Source organism: Erigeron canadensis, chromosome 1, assembly GCF_010389155.1.
Source record: "Erigeron canadensis isolate Cc75 chromosome 1, C_canadensis_v1, whole genome shotgun sequence".
Lineage (NCBI taxonomy): Eukaryota > Viridiplantae > Streptophyta > Magnoliopsida > Asterales > Asteraceae > Erigeron > Erigeron canadensis.
The window spans coordinates 46679227-46697384 of NC_057761.1; the positions used below are offsets into that span (position 1 = coordinate 46679227).

General features: G+C 36.2%; 1 protein-coding gene across 1 annotated transcript; it reads left to right on the forward strand.

Moving 5' to 3' along the window:
* The first annotated feature begins 15129 nt into the window (after positions 1-15129).
* On the forward strand, positions 15130-16407 carry LOC122593663 (protein ALP1-like). The gene has a single exon (XM_043766101.1). The coding sequence runs from the start codon at positions 15130-15132 to the stop codon at positions 16405-16407; it is 1278 nt and encodes a 425-aa protein (XP_043622036.1).
* The last annotated feature ends 1751 nt before the right edge of the window (positions 16408-18158 follow it).

Genomic DNA, 18158 nt, shown 5'->3' on the forward strand with positions numbered 1-18158 from the left:
ACCAAAGACTAATAGGCTTCCTTGGTTCTCCCTGCACATTTGACGATCAAATGGTTAGTTTCTGAAGGGAACCCAAACCTTTTGAGGTTTAGGTTTACCGAATTCATCTCTAATGATTAATTCGGTCCAATATCCATCGCTCTTTAATGGAGCCTTGGATGAAGATGGTGTCACAGACTGTTTCTTAGGTGAGGTGAAATAAGTCTTAGGAGGAGAATTCCTTGGTGAGTGAGTACCAAATATAGGTTGGCTCCCTAATCGATCATAGAATTTAGACGAACTATTAATTCTAGAAAGAGGAGATCGATTTTGATGAGTCATCTTCCTAGGTGAATTACTCCTTTGAGGTGTACGAGAACGACTCGGACTTACACTACTAAAAGTAGTATTCTGTGAAGGTCCCTGTCATTTTGGAGTCTTAGACCTATTATTATGAGCAACAATATCTGAGTCACTAGATCCACCAGAAGACATACCCTTATTAGGACATCTCCGTTTCCTATTTGGACAGCAACTATAAACATGTCCTACCTCATAACAATAGAAATACGATTTCTTAGCTCTTGCTTTCTTAGCTTTAACATCAAACTCAGCTGAAGTCATACCCAAACATTCCTTAAGTTCAATTGTGGCTGACTCCTCTTTTGACAAACCAGTTGACTCATTTTTACCCAAAAAATGTACTTTCTTTTGAGAATTTTTATGAGTCTTATATGGAGTTAAGGGAACTTCACTAGACGTAGATTCATCCTTATTCCATACTTTGTCAATCCTGTCATGATCGATCTTTTCAAAATCAATTTTATCTGATATAAAAACAGTATCACATCCTTTCATTGTGAAACATTTAATGTTCTTATCAACAGGACAAGTTGACTTCACTTGATTAGATCCTTTAGAAGTACTAACATCATAAATTCCATTCTTAGGATCCACTGGTTTAAAAAATGAGCTTTCAAGCTTATGTTTCTTGTTAAGCTCCTTAATTTTATCAATCGATTTTTTTGAGCTCTTAGGGGTCTTTTGATCAACATTTGTTTTTCTAAAACGATTGAATCTATTACACCATTGTCAATCTTTTCAGTGAGCTGCGTTAGAGATTCTGTATAATTATCATTGAACGGACCTCTAACTTCATTATAACTAATACCCAAACCACTTTTATCTTTTGAATCCCGTGGTACAGGTTTTTGCATCTGCATTGATCGTATTAACTCAGATCCCCTAATTTGATCTAGTCTTGTATTAAGCTTAACTATCTCCAATTTTGCTTCAACTAATTCTTTCTCCTTTTTAGGAAAATCTTCAATGAGTTGAGCATATTGTTCATTTCCCACTTTTTCCATCAGAACTGACTCCTTTAGTTTTTCTTTTAATGCAAGAATATCCTTATTAGATGCACGAATCTTATCTTGATAAAGACTTTCTTGTTTTACCAAACCAGAATTTTTGGCAAACAAAGAGTCGTTTTCCTTTTTAAACATGTTGTTCTGACTAGTTAAGTTAATAACTGACTTATTTAAAATAAGCACCTCAAGTTTTAAGTCCGACACCATTTTACATACATCAATTATAGAAGATAAAGAACATGATACCTTCTGATCTGCAGCATTGCAATCTGCCATGTATGCAACGAAGTCTTCAGTTGTCATACCTTCAGGTATCTCAAAGTTCTTCATCTGTTCTTCGATGCTCTGCATAGAAATGTCATCAACAGGGTTTGATGACTCTTTCTTTTCTTCAGATGCTTTTATTGCAGTCATTTGTTCACTCTCAGATCTTACTGTCTCAGCAACATTACACATATTCTTCTGTACTGTCTCAGATGCACTTTCTTCACTTGAGTATACAACATAATCAATCGTTGCGGCTACCTCATCATATAATTCTACCATATAGGCATGATTCGAGGTATCATTGGATTGTGTATCCCATTGATAAGTACCATCTGGATTTTGAACAACAACAACCTTTGAATCCGAAAATGGTGACGAAACAGGTTGCTGTGAAGTAACAGGATATGTAATCATTGCTTGCGTCTTATGATTATTTGGTGTAACACCCCCTTGATTATAATTTTGATGACCAGCAACAGTATTATCAATCCTCTTAGGCCTTTGACACTCTCTTGCAAAATGACCAAATCCATCGCAATTATAACATTTCACCTTGGATTTGTCAAAACCTTTAGTGCCATTACCTATAGGTCTACCAGTTCTCTGAGTGAACCTTCTGACTTTAATGGTAAGCATAGCAAGCTGCCATTGTAAATCCATTTCTTCCAAATCATCAGGATCTATTTGATTGTAATACTCATCAATTACTGCAGGATCAATAACCTTTCCTCCAATAAATGCTTCATGAGCATTACAAAAGGCTGAGTAAATACTCATTTTTCCCTCTGCAGAACTCATACTCATTGGCATAGATCGGAAAGATTGTGCATTGCTCTTACCATTTGAATATGTATTGTCATAAGCAACATATCCGGCAATACCATCAGCATCTACTATTGGTGTAGCTTCTGCACCTCTTAGAAATGCATTGTTTGCTGAGCTGGAACTTGCTAAATGAACAGACTTAGCATGATATAAGGATGGATCTTGTGTAAAATCCGAGTGAGTATCCTTAATCCTTCTCTTCATATCTCTGTTCTTTAGCTTAGAGACTACCTTCTCAAAATCCCATGTACTGTATTCCTGATCATCTTGAAGTTGATGAACATAATCAGTCCACGTTTTAGGCAGTGAATCCAGAAACTTATCAACCAACTCTGTTTGAGGATAAACAACTTCAAAGTATGACAATTCAGTGGTTAGATGACTGAATCGAATAATAATCTCATCAAGAGATTCCCCTTTCAGTCCATTAAAGGCTTCATATTGACGCTTGAGAAGCTTGATACGATTTTTCTTCAAAGTTACATCGCCCTCACAATACCTTTCGAGAGCATCCCATAAATCCTTTGAAGTTGTGTACTTTTTAAACAGATGTACACTATCTTGAGGCAATGCCATAGTTAGAGTTGACAAAGCCTTCCCTTCAACAGCGTATCTTTTACGTTCTTCAATAGGCATATCAGCATAAGTATACCTACTGATTACTCCGTTCTTCTCATATGAATGCCAATCAAAACCTTGAGTTATTACTAGCCACATTTCCATGTCAGTGAGACGAATGTAGTCTTCAAAATGTCTCTTCCACATCCAATAATTCTCCATACGGAAAAGCTTTGGAGGTGTATTACCCCGACCAACCTCATGATCATGCATGATCATCTGGCTGATAAGTAAGGCATTAGGTGAGTTTGCGGCAGCTGGTAATGTAGCCATCTCGAATCTTTTGTGAACAAATTAAATGAAATAACATGAAGTTCGTGTGGGACGAAGTACTCGTGGCACGAAGCACGAAGTATACTTCACACGAAGTAAGACACGAACCACACTACACACGAAGTGAAACACGAAGTACACACGTCACGACCTAAGTCACGAAGGGTAGTTCGCGTTGATGTGGCACGAAGTAAACGCGAAGTTACTGGATGACGTAAGCACGAACACGAAGTATACCTCGTGCTGACGTAAGCACGAAGTAACACACGAAGGAGAGCACGAAGAGACGAAATAACACGAATTTTGAACGAAATTGCAATCAATAGCCAATCAAACGATCTTAAACTTTCTGGTAATCAACCTTAGGGCTCTGATGCCACTTGTAAGGTGCCCTATTGTTGCGTGGATCGTAATAAGACGTGATTCGTTATGTCAAGAGTGCGGAATCCTCTTGAGATAACTAGATTGCTATTGCCTTTTGTTGATTAATAAGCAATTAACCAACCTAAAGAGATGCACAAGGCTTGTGGTTCGTGTAAGAGGCTACACGAAGGTACAATTAACCTTAGCTTGTAAATTCGTGAATAACTCTCAAGAATTCGTCAACAATTCACAAGAATCCCCTAATTCCGTAGATTAGGTCTTGTATTTATACTAATTGATATTGGGTTTGTGTGGGCTTAGGCCTTAATTGCGTAATTAGGCCCGAATTAACAATAAGTCAATTCACCTCGTGCTGACGTCAGCACGAGGGTAATCCTTCATGCTGATGACGTCAACACGAGGGACGTGCCTTTGACTCTTTGTTTGACTTCGTTTGGCTCGTACATAACATCCAATCACCGTTTAAGTGTTCTACGACACTTATAAACCTTGATTCTATGTTCTTATACCTGCAAAAGAATATATAACACACAAACACAATACAAAACATAAACAGATATAATATTGAAGTTCGAACGTAATCATTAAATATCAACACAAGTTCTTATTTCGATGATTACAAACAAGTTCCTAAAAACGTAAACAATAATCAAATCTATGTTGCGATTGTCACACCGAATCTGCATCTACACATTTAATGCATCAAATAAGGTAAAATTTTTATTTAAATACTAAGTTTAATTTATTATTAAAAAAATAAAAATTATTATTATTATTATTATTATTATTTGAATTTCTTGTTTTACTTTTTAAAATAAGGGTTAAGTCACTAGATGAACAATGTACTTTCCCTCATTTACATGGTTGCCCATTGAACTGGATTATTGATGTGTATTACCCATATACTTTTCAAATTTTTACATGGTTGACCAACTGCTGACCTGATAGCCTGCTATAACAGGTTAATCTCTATTTACATGGTTGCTCATTGAACTGGATGACTAATGTACTTTGCATCATTTACATGGTTGCCTATTAAATTGGATTATTAGTATATATAACCAACATATTTTTCTATTTTTTATTTGGTTGACCAAATGTTAAGCTGATGACCTACAAGAACAGTTAAACTCTATATTTACTTTTTATTTTTCCAGAAATTATCTTCATCATCGTCATCAATTTTCCAGACGAAAGTTCAGGTAAAAATTCCGGTAACCATGTTCTTTCGTTTCAAATTGACCCAAATGTCCATAAATTGGGTCATACTGGGTCGTCAATTCAGAAATTTGGGTGATACTGGACTTTAAAATATTTTTAGACGGGTTATTATTAATCAAAAGGAAAAGTGAAATCCTAGAGTATGGGTCATAACGGATTGAGTTGATTGTTGGGTTGTTAAAGCTTCCAAGGTTGAAGATCATATACTGATTTATATTGCTAGTACAATAATATTATTATGATATTATTAAAAATATAAACATATCTACTATATGCTTGTACAGTTTTTATATAATGTTATAATATAGTTATATAATAATCTCCTCTATTTCTATCCGCTGATTTCAATTGTTGCTTTTATATTGCAAACTTTTATGGAAAATTGATGAAGAGGATGAAGCAGAAATTAATAAATTTCTGGAAAAAAATAGAGATTAACTTGTTATTGTAAGGTCGACATTTGGTCAACCATGTAAAAATTAGAAAGGATGTGGCTGATGTATATTAATAATTCAGTTTAATGTGCAACCATGTAAATGAGGGAAAGTACATTAGTCATCTAGTTCAATGGGCAACCATGTAAATAAAGATTAACCTGTTATAGCAGGTCATCAGGTCAGCAGTTGGTCAACTATGTAAAAAATTGAAAAGTATATGGGTGATACATATCAATAATCCAGTTCAATGGGCAACCATGTAAATGAGGGAAAGTGTATTGTTCATTAAGTGACTTAACCCTTAAAATAATTGTCGTAGATATTCACGTCACTTATAGATTTGATAAATTGGGTACAAACAACGGCTCACTCTTTTGGTTATGTCATTGTTACTAAAGATCTAAAACAAGTGCAAACGGTTTTATGTATAAAGTTGCACTTAGATGTGATTTTGATAGTAAATACAAAGCTAAAGGAGCGACAAGCATAACTTGTCTCTAAAAAAATGTGTATAAACAACATTTAGATTTATTTGGTCAACATTGTCAACATGAAAGAATTTTTGTCGATATAAATGATTAGATATTTTAATGTCATTATATTTGCAATTGTTTTTGAAATATTTCTCTTTTATTTTTGTTATTTTTGGACTGTTTATAAAAAAACATAAGTTTTTTTTATTAATAATATCACTAACACAACTACATATAAATTATTTAAAAAATTAATTAAGATTAAATATATTTTTTTGAGATAAAATAAAATAAAAAGAATGTATATAAGTTATGTAATGATTAAGAAAGAGAAAAAGATAATAAAAGTTATAAGACCCCTCCTTATAGTGCGTTCGGCCGGCGTCGGACGTGCGGCGTCGGCACGCCGCTAGTAGCACCGCCGTGTTTTCGAGCGCGTCTTCGCCGTTTCTTCCAATAATAGACGTGCGGCATAGTGAATAAGTGGGTCCCGTTTTGTTTGGAGCCGTTGCCACTAAAAAAAACGTTTTTTATGAATTTTTTTTGAAACCAACGGCTAGTTGGTATTTTTTTATTTTTTATTTTAAATCTTTACTCCTATTTAAACTCCTCATTACTACCATTTCAAAACACACACAATCTAAACACATTCTTTCATCTAACTTTTAAAGCATTTCCATCACACACTACTACCAAAAATGTCTGATTCATCATCATCATCCTCTAGTGACGATTACATATCAAACGATTACGAAGTACTCAACAATGCTGTTACGCAAATGAATGTTATTTTCAATCCCCAAGCCGTAGGTGCGTATCTTGATGTGCAAAATCTAGCTTTAAATTTATAAACACGATTTACCGAAAGACTGACTACTACACACTCACAGGCAGTGTACCTGATCGCATGCAGTATAGTTAAAACTGGTAAGCCGAGATCGTTCGCAAGGACTTAAACAAGCATTTGTAAAACGCTAAATGATTCAAGTAAAAATGGGGGGGTTTTGTGGCCGAATTGCCACGTTGCAAGTAGTTAGTTTGAAAAGTCAGTAACCCAAAGAATTAATCGAAAGAGAAGTTTGTTGTTGAAAACAATAATTTAAAGGTCACCCATCTTGATTTCGCTTGACAGAATATTAGGATTGCACTTTTGATTAAGTTCAAATTCAATTTAGTGATTAAATGACCGAGACTCAAATTAATCGCCAACCCCGTACCCGTCAAGTTAACAACTTATTCGACTCTCTTGTATAAACTGGTTTCATTATTAAGACCGGTACCCCGAGACGCCTTTTTATAACTTCCCTAGTTTAACAATGGTTTTGATCATTTCAGATAACAATTTTGCCTATCGATTGTACCCAACCGTCAACCCGTTAATTCTTATCAAATATTGATTACCCTTTACTGTACCTGTCATAGAACCAATTGCTTCTAACCAAGCAATCAAAATAACTTATACCCAAATCCTAGTCGTCACTAAGCAATGAATACAAATTATCTACAATCAATAATTGAATAACAAAGAATTAATAGATTAAGTTCACGACAAAATGTTAAATCAAATCACTTGAATTAATAAATATTGTGCAATCCCTACATAATGTCTCACTCCATCAAGATGGATGAAAAGGCGACTAGCCACTCATATTAAAATACGAATAACAAATCAAATAGAAAGAATTCGTCGTTACCGAATACAAAGAATTGAACGGAAATAACGAGAATAATCCAATCGTAATATCGATCTTCAAGGATGATAAATCTGATCAAAAGTCTCCTCAAAAGGTCTTCAAAACGGCTGGAAAGTATGAGATTGAGTTTTGGAATGATAAAACAAGCTATTTATATGTTTCCAAAAACTCTTATGTAGAATCGTCCTTAAGCTGCGGCTCAGCTAATAAGCTGCGGCGCAGCTCCTCTTTTTTGACTGTTGTTGACTTTTGAGTTTCATTGACTTTGCACGGATCAGACTGATGGAGCTGCTGCGCAGCTTACTAAGTTGTTGCGCAGCTTAGACCTTCTGTTTCACAGCTGCGGCGCAGCTTATAAGCTGCTGCTCAGCTGTACTCGATTCCAGGTTTGACTTTTGTTGACTTTAACCAAACTTCATCCAAACGACCCGGTAATCATCCGTAAGCACTTATTTCACTTCAAGAATGTCGTTTTCTTCAGAAATACGCTCAAGTATCTGCTATTAACCTGAAACACTAACAAATACCATAAACGCACCAATTGTATACGAAAACGACTCATTAAACATGCTAACTTAACTATATAAATCGTGGGAAATTGATATAAAATACGACATATCAAATCCCCCACACTTAAGCTTTGCTTGTCCTCAAGCAAATCCAAACTTTAAATGAAACATTCCTTGACAATCACACTATCAAACAAGTGACAAGTATCAAAAAGCAGCAACACCAAGCATGTCAAATGACAAAAAGGCGGGTGAAGCAGTTTTAATCTTAAATGAAAACTCGAAATGTTTGACAATACCTGAACAATCCGTAAGCCACGATAATCAACTAAGCATAAATGAAACAAACGATCCTACCAATATCATTCTACTCCAACAACTTACTTTCGGGGTTGAATATATGAAGAATCACTCATAGCTCAGTCGTGATGTATACTCTTTTACCATAGGCTTGAGCTAGGATCGTCACTCCACCATTAAGGCGCAAGGACCAAGTACATCGTCAAAATAGGCATAAAGGGTGGTTGTATATTTAAACTAAGGCTATGTATTTATGGGTATTTACAATGAAAATTGGGAAGTTATAGGTTACAAGTGAAGGATAAGAATCAAAAGTATAAGGTATATGTGAGAAATGTACAAAATAGTCTAACCAAACCCAAACCATTGATTGCCAACAAACCACCAACCTATAAGATGCTATCCCGCGAACACACCTTTAAGTATCAAGCAAAACCCGACACCATTGTGGTGTATCAACCTCAAACAACTTATTATCAACCAAATCTTCCATAAATAATGATACAACAACTTTCTAGACATTTGAAAATGAGAAATACCTACTAGTAGCCCAAGTTCCTTTTTTTTATATTTTCTGTTTTTCATGTTCTTTATTCTTTTGAACCATTTTTACTCTACTAGTAAATACCCTCTTACAATGATGAACATGTCTATAACTCTTCACTTTCTTTGTTTGAACAATTCAAGACAATCTTCAATAACTTAACCCGTTTACGTATTCTCATGGACAAGAATATTCCACACATCAACCAATTCAAGACAATCAATGGCCCCCAGATTAGACTAACGGTATGGTTAAGTATAATTAGGTGAAGTTTACATGAAAAGGTGGATTTATACAAGGGTGAAAAGCTAAATTACAAGGAATGTATATATGTATAAGATTATATGAGGTTTACAAAGAAAAGGGAAAATGTGTATATATACAAGTATAAGTATGTGTATAAGGTTGTATAGGTGATTATAGATATACAAAAGAAAAAAGAAACGAAAGAAAGAAAAAGTATGGTCAAACCTAAATGCCAATTCTATTCATCATCCAATGTACTCGTCACGATCACCAGGCCAAGTTCTAGAATCAACACATCACCAGCACACTCTTATCGAGAAAAGAACCCGGAAATGGCTTAGAAATACCTCAAACACGCACATCCTAGTGCAAGGCATCAAAAAATGAATACCCTTACTCCAGAATAAATCCAAGAGCCTAAGAGAGGGACGTATTTACGAGGCAAACAAACCAAAACCGTCACCTGAACAACTATATATGAACGGATGAAATCTCACAATTTGGTGTTTTGGATATATATAAGCATGCAGGTAATGTTATCAATCCCGAAGAACTAGCCAAATAACCGTTCAGGACACACTTTGCCAATTAAAATTTTTGTCAAGGAAAAATTTGGTAGTAAAATTGCTTAATAAATAATGAATTAAGTGTCAAAAGCAATTTACCACAAGGACAAATTCAACTCAAGTTTAAAAATCATATCAACTTCTATTATCCCGCCAAATTGATAGCACCAGTTTCAAACATGCACATCACAATTAAGAGTTCAAAATAGAAACTCATACCCCTCGATAAAATCCAAAGGCCTACGAGAGGGACATATCAACAAAACCGATAGAAATCGCAATGACAAAACAACAAAAGTGATATACCCGGTAGCTTAAAACTATTTGCCACCCCCCCCCACACTTAAGATGGACAATGCCCTCAATGTCCATATCGGTCAAACAAAAGTAAATAGGGGTAAGCGACATACAAAAATAAGAGCACATACCGGAATAAGGACACATTCCGTTTTGAAACAAGTTATCGACCCCGTGTCACAAATGGCACTTCCAAAATAGGAAGGACACTTTGGTTGGCGGGATAAACAACTTGTACCAAAACGGAAGGTGCGAGAGTTAGGTGTGCATCAAACATACCAATCAACAAATATGGCGTTGAACTTACTGCCAGCATATGCATATGACAACCTTGCTGTCACATGAACACACGATTAACGAGCAACATTATAAAATAAAACATGCATACCATTCTTCCTACTTATTTAAACAGAAATGGGAAGAAAAAAAAATAATAAAATAAAATACAAAACACGGGTTGCCTCCCGAGAAGCGCTTAATTTATTAAGGAGTTGTTAGCTAGACTCGATCCTCGCAGAGTTACCAAGGTTGGGATTCCGACACCCCCACACTTAAAGTGTTGGGAGGTCGACCCTTGAAAGGAGAGAAACAGTTACCTTTCACCTTTTCAGAAATCCAATCATTTGCTCAACCAGAAATATCAACAACCATCATCAGGTCCTCTTTTTCACTTGTTGATAAATTCGAGCACAACTCTTCAGACAACTTAACATTCCCATGAGAGACAGCAGGCTTCAAACGGCTATAAAGTTTACGGATCTTAGCACACGAGCCATCCATTAAGTTCGAAATTGGCACTGTTGCCTTCTTCAACTCACCCTCCTGTTTCTCAAGCTTCTTATCTAACCATTCATCAACTTGCGAATCCAATGAACTAACACAAGCAGTTTCAACTGAGTTAGCAACATTAGGAAAAGATACAGAATAGGTGTTTGTAAATGTCACCGACTCATTTCCTGCTCTCAAAGTAAGTTTTCCACGACCGACCTCAAGTTTAGCATCGGTCGTGGCAAGGAATGGTCTCCCTAAGATAAGAGGCACATCTAATGCTTCATCTGCTTCAATAATCACAAAATCGACAGGAAAAACCAAACCGCCCACCTTAACTAACACATCTTCTAGAATTCTCATTGGTCTAATTTCAGATTTATCGGCCAAATGAATTTTCATTTTAATCGGTTTCGGTCCTCCTAAATTCAGTTTAGAATAAATCGATGAAGGCATTAGATTAATACTTGCTCCTGAATCGTTTAAGGCTCTTTTCACAGATAAATTACCAATCTTGCAAGGTATGGTAAAACTACCTGGATCCCCGCGTTTTTCGGGCAACTTACCTGTCACTGCTGCTGAACAAACATCCTCAAGCACTGTAGTTGTCACCCCCGCCAGATTTTTCTTATTCATCAAGATTTGCCTCAAACACGTTGCATAACCTGGCATCTGCACAATTGCATCTAAAAATGGAATGTTAATATGCAATTTACTGAGGTGACTCACAAATTTATCCATTTGCTGCTTTAGTTTATGTTTCACCAATCTCTGAGGAAATGGGATTTTGGGCTGGTATGGCTTTACTTCAGGTTTGTCAGCCTGTTTCGATGGAACGGCTGGTGTCTGCACGGCTGGCTTCGGCTCCATCTCTACAACCTCCTCTTCTTCTTCATGTACCTGCGCAAGCGGACTAGATTCATCAGGCAAATGATTTGCAGAATTATACGTATTACCTGATCGAGTTGTGACGGCATTGACATGCTCATTTTGAGCATTGGGAGGGTTGTACTTCGATCCCGATCCTTGATTGTTTTGTTGAGGCTTAGGATTCGGTTATCCTTGATTGTTTTGTTGAGGCTTAGGATTCGGTTGAGTATTGCTTGGTAGAGTACCGGGCTGCCTATTCGAATTTCCTAGTCTTTCGAGCTTAGCTTCTATATCCTGGAAAGTCGCTTGAGTACTCTTGGTGCTCTGCTCAAGCTTATTAGCCAAACCATCCAATCTGGTAGTCATAGCATCCCATTGAGAGGCCATCTTCTCATTAGTAGCTTTCTGAGCTCCTACCAAATCCTTCATGATATCTCTCAGTTCAGCATTCGCATTCTGCTGATTGTTGAACCTGCTAAACCTGCTTCCACTAAAACCAGAATTATTAGCATTAAAATTAGATGAAGGAAAAGAAGTACCTGATGACCGGTTTTGATAACCGGTATTCTGATTAAAGTTCCCTTGCTGATTCTGGACATAGTTAACTTCTTGAGCCGGCTTATCCGGGCAATCCTCTGAATAATGCATGTCCCCACAGTAGTCACAACCATCAGCAATTACCTTAACATCCCTTTCAATGCTTTTAAATCTCACATCTTGGTTGTCAAACCTCTCGTTCATCTGCTTTGTGAGGGCTTTGACTTCAGCAACCAAGCTTGATTCTTCACTACTCTCTAGCTTTGCCACAGTCTTACCACTAGTTCTCTTGCTTACAAGCTCATCACGATCAGAGGACTCCTTGGCCATATCATCTAAGATTTTGTAACCTTTAGCCGGGGTCACATTGTTCAAACTACCTCCAAATGCCCTGGCTAATTCCCTTCGAGTTCTCTTTAGCAAACCATCATAGAAGATCTCAACCACTACTTTTGTGTTCAGATTGTTTCCTGGACAATTCCTGATCATCTCCTTATATCGTTTCCAAGCATCTACTACATCTTCCCCTGGATCTTGAGTGAATGACCGGATCTTATTCTCCAACTATCTTTGAGTCCTTATAGAATAGAACTCATCAATAAACCCGACACGAAGCTCATCCCAAGTTGTATACAGATCATCTGGCTGCTCCTTTAACCATGCCTTAGCTCCTCCACATAAAGTGAGTGGAAAAAGCTCAAGCTTCACATTATCATCTTGGTTCGCGCCATAGTGGTAAAACCTACAAATCTTCTCGAACCTCTCTAAATGCCCATACGGATCATTATTAGCTACCCCATCAAACTTCTCTTCCTCCACACTTTTCAAATGACTTCCTTTGAGAGAAAAGTTAACTCCAGTGGTTGGAAGGCGAATAGGAGTGCCCCTATTAATGGGGACATTTCTCCTACGATCACCGTAAAGATGGTTATTGGGGTTTACCGGTTCTTGATCACCCATTCTCCTAGCTCTAACTGGTTGAGTTACCTGAAGATTTTCTCTAGGAATCTCTGTTAAATTCGGTTGACGAGTTTTATCCTGATTATCTTCTTCCCCTGAGCTATCACCAGTTTTGAACAACCCACTACCTTCGGAGAATTTAGGACTTAAGTGCACCTCGGACGTTGAACCTTTCTTTGAGTAATATTGATCCAAATCTACGTCCGGGTGGTCACGGTTTTCGGTGTTTGAATCTATGTTTTCGGTGTTTGAGGGCTCCGTGTTATTTGATCTAAGTAAGCGTCATCTGGCTTTCCCTGGATTAGATTGAGGACTAAGCAAAGGTCTACCAGAGGCTCTTGTGTTCATCAACTACAAAGCACCTGCACAAGCACCACAAGAAAAATCATTAACCGCACCAGAAACTAACAAAATAAAACTAAAACAAAAATAAAATCTATCTATTAAAGACAATTAATTTCCTCACAAATGAATGCACGGAAGGATCGAATCAAAAAACTAACAATTACTTAATTCAAGTCCCCGGCAGCGGCGCCAAAAACTTGATATGCGAAATCTAGCTTTAAATTTATAAACACGATTTATCGAAAGACTGACTACTACACACTCACAGGCAGTGTACCTGATCGCATGCAGTATAGTTAGAACTGGTAAGCCGAGATCGTTCGCAAGGACTTAAACAAGCATTTGTAAAACGCTAAATGATTCAAGTAAAAATGGGGGGTTTTGTGGCCGAATTGCCACGTTGCAAGTAGTTAGTTTGAAAAGTCAGTAATCCCAAAGGATTAATCGAAAGAGAAGTTTGTTGTTGAAAACAATAATTTAAAGGTCACCCATCTTGATTTCGCTTGACAGAATATTAGGATTGTACTTTTGATTAAGTTCAAATTCAATTTAGTGATTAAATGACCGAGACTCAAATTAATCGCCAACCCCGTACCCGTCAAGTTAACAACTTATTCGACTCTCTTGTATAAACTGGTTTCATTATTAAGACCGGTACCCCGAGACGCCTTTTTATAACTTCCCTAGTTTAACAATGGTTTTGATCATTTCAGATAACAATTTTGCCTATCGATTGTACCCAACCGTCAACCCGTTAATTCTTATCAAATATTGATTACCCTCTACCGTACCCGTCATAGAACCAATTGCTTCTAACCAAGCAATCAAAATAACTTATACCCAAATCCTAGTCGTCACTAAGCAATGAATACAAATTATCTACAATCAATAATTGAATAACAACGAATTAATAGATTAAGTTCACGACAAAATGTTAAATCAAATCACTTGAATTAATAAATATTGTGCAATCCCTACATAATGTCTCACTCCATCAAGATGGATGAAAAGGCGACTAGCCACTCATATTAAAATACGAATAACAAATCAAATAGAAAGAATTCGTCGTTACCGAATACAAAGAATTGAACGGAAATAACGAGAATAATCCAATCGTAATATCGATCTTCAAGGATGATAAATCTGATCAAAAGTCTCCTCAAAAGGTCTTCAAAACGGCTGGAAAGTATGAGATTGGGTTTTGGAATGATAAAACAAGCTATTTATATGTTTCCAAAAACTCTTATGTAGAATCGTCCTTAAGCTGCGGCGCAGCTCCTCTTTTACTGCTGTTGACTTTTGAGTTTCATTGACTTTGCACGGATCAGACTGATGGAGCTGCTGCGCAGCTTACTAAGTTGCTGCGCAGCTTAGACCTTCTGTTTTACAGTTGCAGCGCAGCTTATAAGCTGCTGCTCAGCTGTACTCGATTCCAGGTTTGACTTTTGTTGACTTTCACCAAACTTCATCCAAACGACCCGGTAATCATCCTAAGCACTTATTTCACTTCAAGAATGTCGTTTTCTTCAGAAATACGCTCAAGTATCTGCTATTAACCTGAAACACTAACAAATACCATAAACGCACCAATTGTATACGAAAATGACTCATTAAACATGCTAACTTAACTATATAAACCGTGGGAAATGGGTATAAAATACGACATATCATGTCTTAACGTTATCTTTGACGAAGAAGAAAACCAACACCAAGAAGCGTCAAGTTCTTCAAGACCCAAGTTTACTAGAAGGGTGATCTCGCGAGATCACGTGGGTGCCGGAAAGCTTTTATACGATCATTACTTTGCGCCTAACTGCACTTACCCACCTGATATGTTTCGTAGAAGGTTCCGAATGCGACAGGATATGTTTCTCTGCATAGTGCGAGACATAAACTCCTTTCAAAGCATAGAACCGCTACCGAAACACTTTCAGTTCTTCCACAAAGGGGCAACAGATGCTACTGGTCGTCCCAGTTTCAACATTTTCCAAAAATGTACTTCTGCTATACGCCAGTTAGCGTATAGCTTTAAGGCTGATGCTTTAGATGAGTACTTGCAGATGGCTCAAGATACAGGCTACCAGTGTTTAGATGCTTTCTGCAAATGTGTGATACAGCTTTATCAACAGGAGTACTTAAGAAGGCCTATAGAAGCCGATGTTGAGCGGTTAACAGCCAAACATGAGCAAGTTCATGGTTTTCCGGGAATGCTTGGTAGCATAGATTGCATGCATTGGGTTTGGAGGAACTGTCCAGTGGCATGGCAAGGGCAGTACACCCGGGGCGACAAGGGACATCCAACAATCATGCTTGAAGCGGTTGCTTCATATGATTTGTGGATCTGGCATGCCTACTTTGGCCCTGCTGGTTCGAACAACGACATCAACGTCCTCAACGGGTCAGATTTGTTCGACGATTTGCTACAAGACAGGGCTCCTAAAGTAGAGTTTTCGGTTAATGGGGAGCAGTTTACAAAGGGATATTACCTAGCAGATGGTATTTATCCAGAATGGGCGACTCTTGTTAAGTCATTCAAGTGCCCGATGGACGCAAAAACCACCAAGTTCAAAAGATACCAAGAAGCTGCAAGAAAGGATGTGGAGCGGGCATTTGGGGTTCTTCAAGGACGTTGGCAAATTATTGAACAATATGCGCAGCCATACAGTACCAACAAGATAAAACGGATCATGTTATGTTGTGTGATCCTGCACAACATGATCGTTGAAGATAACGGACGTGCAATTACAGAGTTTGAAGAAGAGTTGATAGCTAATACCACACTCTCAACTCGTACGTGGACTGAAAGGTGTTCAACGCAGCTTCGTATGTACGGGGAGCTTCGTGATAGAATTGCTCACCATTCACTCCGCAATGATCTGATCGAACATGTTTGGAACCTCCCGGAACACGGCCGTCAACGTTGATGTCTAGTTTTTAATTTGCTAATAATGTCGGTTTTCATAATTTATTTACTTTATGTTTTTTAGTGTAATGTTTAATTTTATAATAAATGTAATGTGTTTGTTTTTAATAATAAAGTGTGTTTTAATAATTTTGTGTAAAAGAAAAATGGAATAATTAAATAATAGATGAATAGTGGAAGAAGTGGGTAGTATAAGGAGGGGAGTGTTCTTGGGGTATTCTTGGAGAAAGAAAACTGATGAATAGTGAAGAAATAGGTAAGAAGTGGTATGTATAAGGAGAGGGCTAATTGAAAGTTAATGATTATGATGAATTAACAGATATTTAATGAGGTATTTAATTAAAATAATGATCGTATAGGTGTGTAATTAGTATATTGGGGGTATATTTTGACACTCTCTTTTTTTTAAATAGAACATTGAAAACATAAATGAATAAAAAATTTGACTAGAAATTAATGTTATATGATTTTCTTAATAAATGAGGGTTTCTATAGCATGTCCTTTTAAAAAACAAAAAAAAAAAAAAGTCAAAAAACATTAGATTTGTAGAAGCTCCAAGTGCCATTCACTAACATCCATTTTGATTGAACTAGTTGTGATGAATTTTTTGGGCTAGTAAATGTGGTTGATTGAAAACATTAGTACATTATTATGAAGAGTTTTTTTTTTAATTCTATCATTTATTTAACTTTTTACCATTCGTTGTACTTCTTTATAAATGATTCTGAGAACACAATTCTCACCCACAACTTTTTACCCTTACTTTTGTGCTCTCAACATAAACAAAATTTCATTACCAAGTTTGATTTTAATTAGACTATAACTTAAATTTTTTATTTTTTAATTTATAGTTAGCTAAATGATGACATAAGCGATTGTCAATTTGATTAAATCGAACGATTTAATTGGTTAATAAGTCATTAGTTCAACTGTTTTATAGTATATATTAAGATTATTTTATTATAAGTAATATAAGCAATATGAGCTGAAAATTTGAGAAAGAAAAACAGACAATCTATTAATGAGAAAATAATCAATCAAATAAGGTTATAATGTTTTTTGTATTAATAAGCCAATAGTTAGAGTTTAATTTTAAGTATAATAAGAAAATTGAATATATATATATATATACAGTTGAAGTAACTAATTTAATAAAATAAATTAATTAAAATGACACATGACGTACACTTGTCGATGAAGGATTACGACACGTGTCGTTCAAGATATCTCAATTATGTTCTAGTTTATTGGTAGATATGGTAATACGTATTTTTGTAATTATTATTTAAAAAGTTTTTTATGTATATAACTAAAAACACATTGTCGCTTTAATACAACGGTATGTATCGTACAATGGAGACCACAATCCTATTTTAAATTATTGGTAGATATGATTGACTTCATTTTGTTTGGGGTAAAATATTACATTGAATTACATAATATGAAATCAGTACCTATTATTATGCTAATTTTCAAATAGCAACAAGTGGTCTTGGTGGTTATTCTATTGCAAATCGTAATGTTATATGGCTGCGTTTGGATACCTCAGATGGAGATATGGTGATTACCACTAATGATTGGTATACACGAAACTACTCCATCAGTCTTCCATCACTAATATACATTTATACTTTGTTATCGAGCAACAATTTATATATAGCAAATTTTACCATTGACTCTATTGTGTGTAAATATAGTTTTTATATCTCATATTGTTTTATCTTATAGTAATCATGTAGAATATGTATATT

Excerpts from the sequence above, each read along its gene's own strand:
- LOC122593663 (XM_043766101.1), top strand. The coding sequence starts at position 15,130 with ATGGGTATAAAATACGACATATCATGTCTTAACGTTATCTTTGACGAA.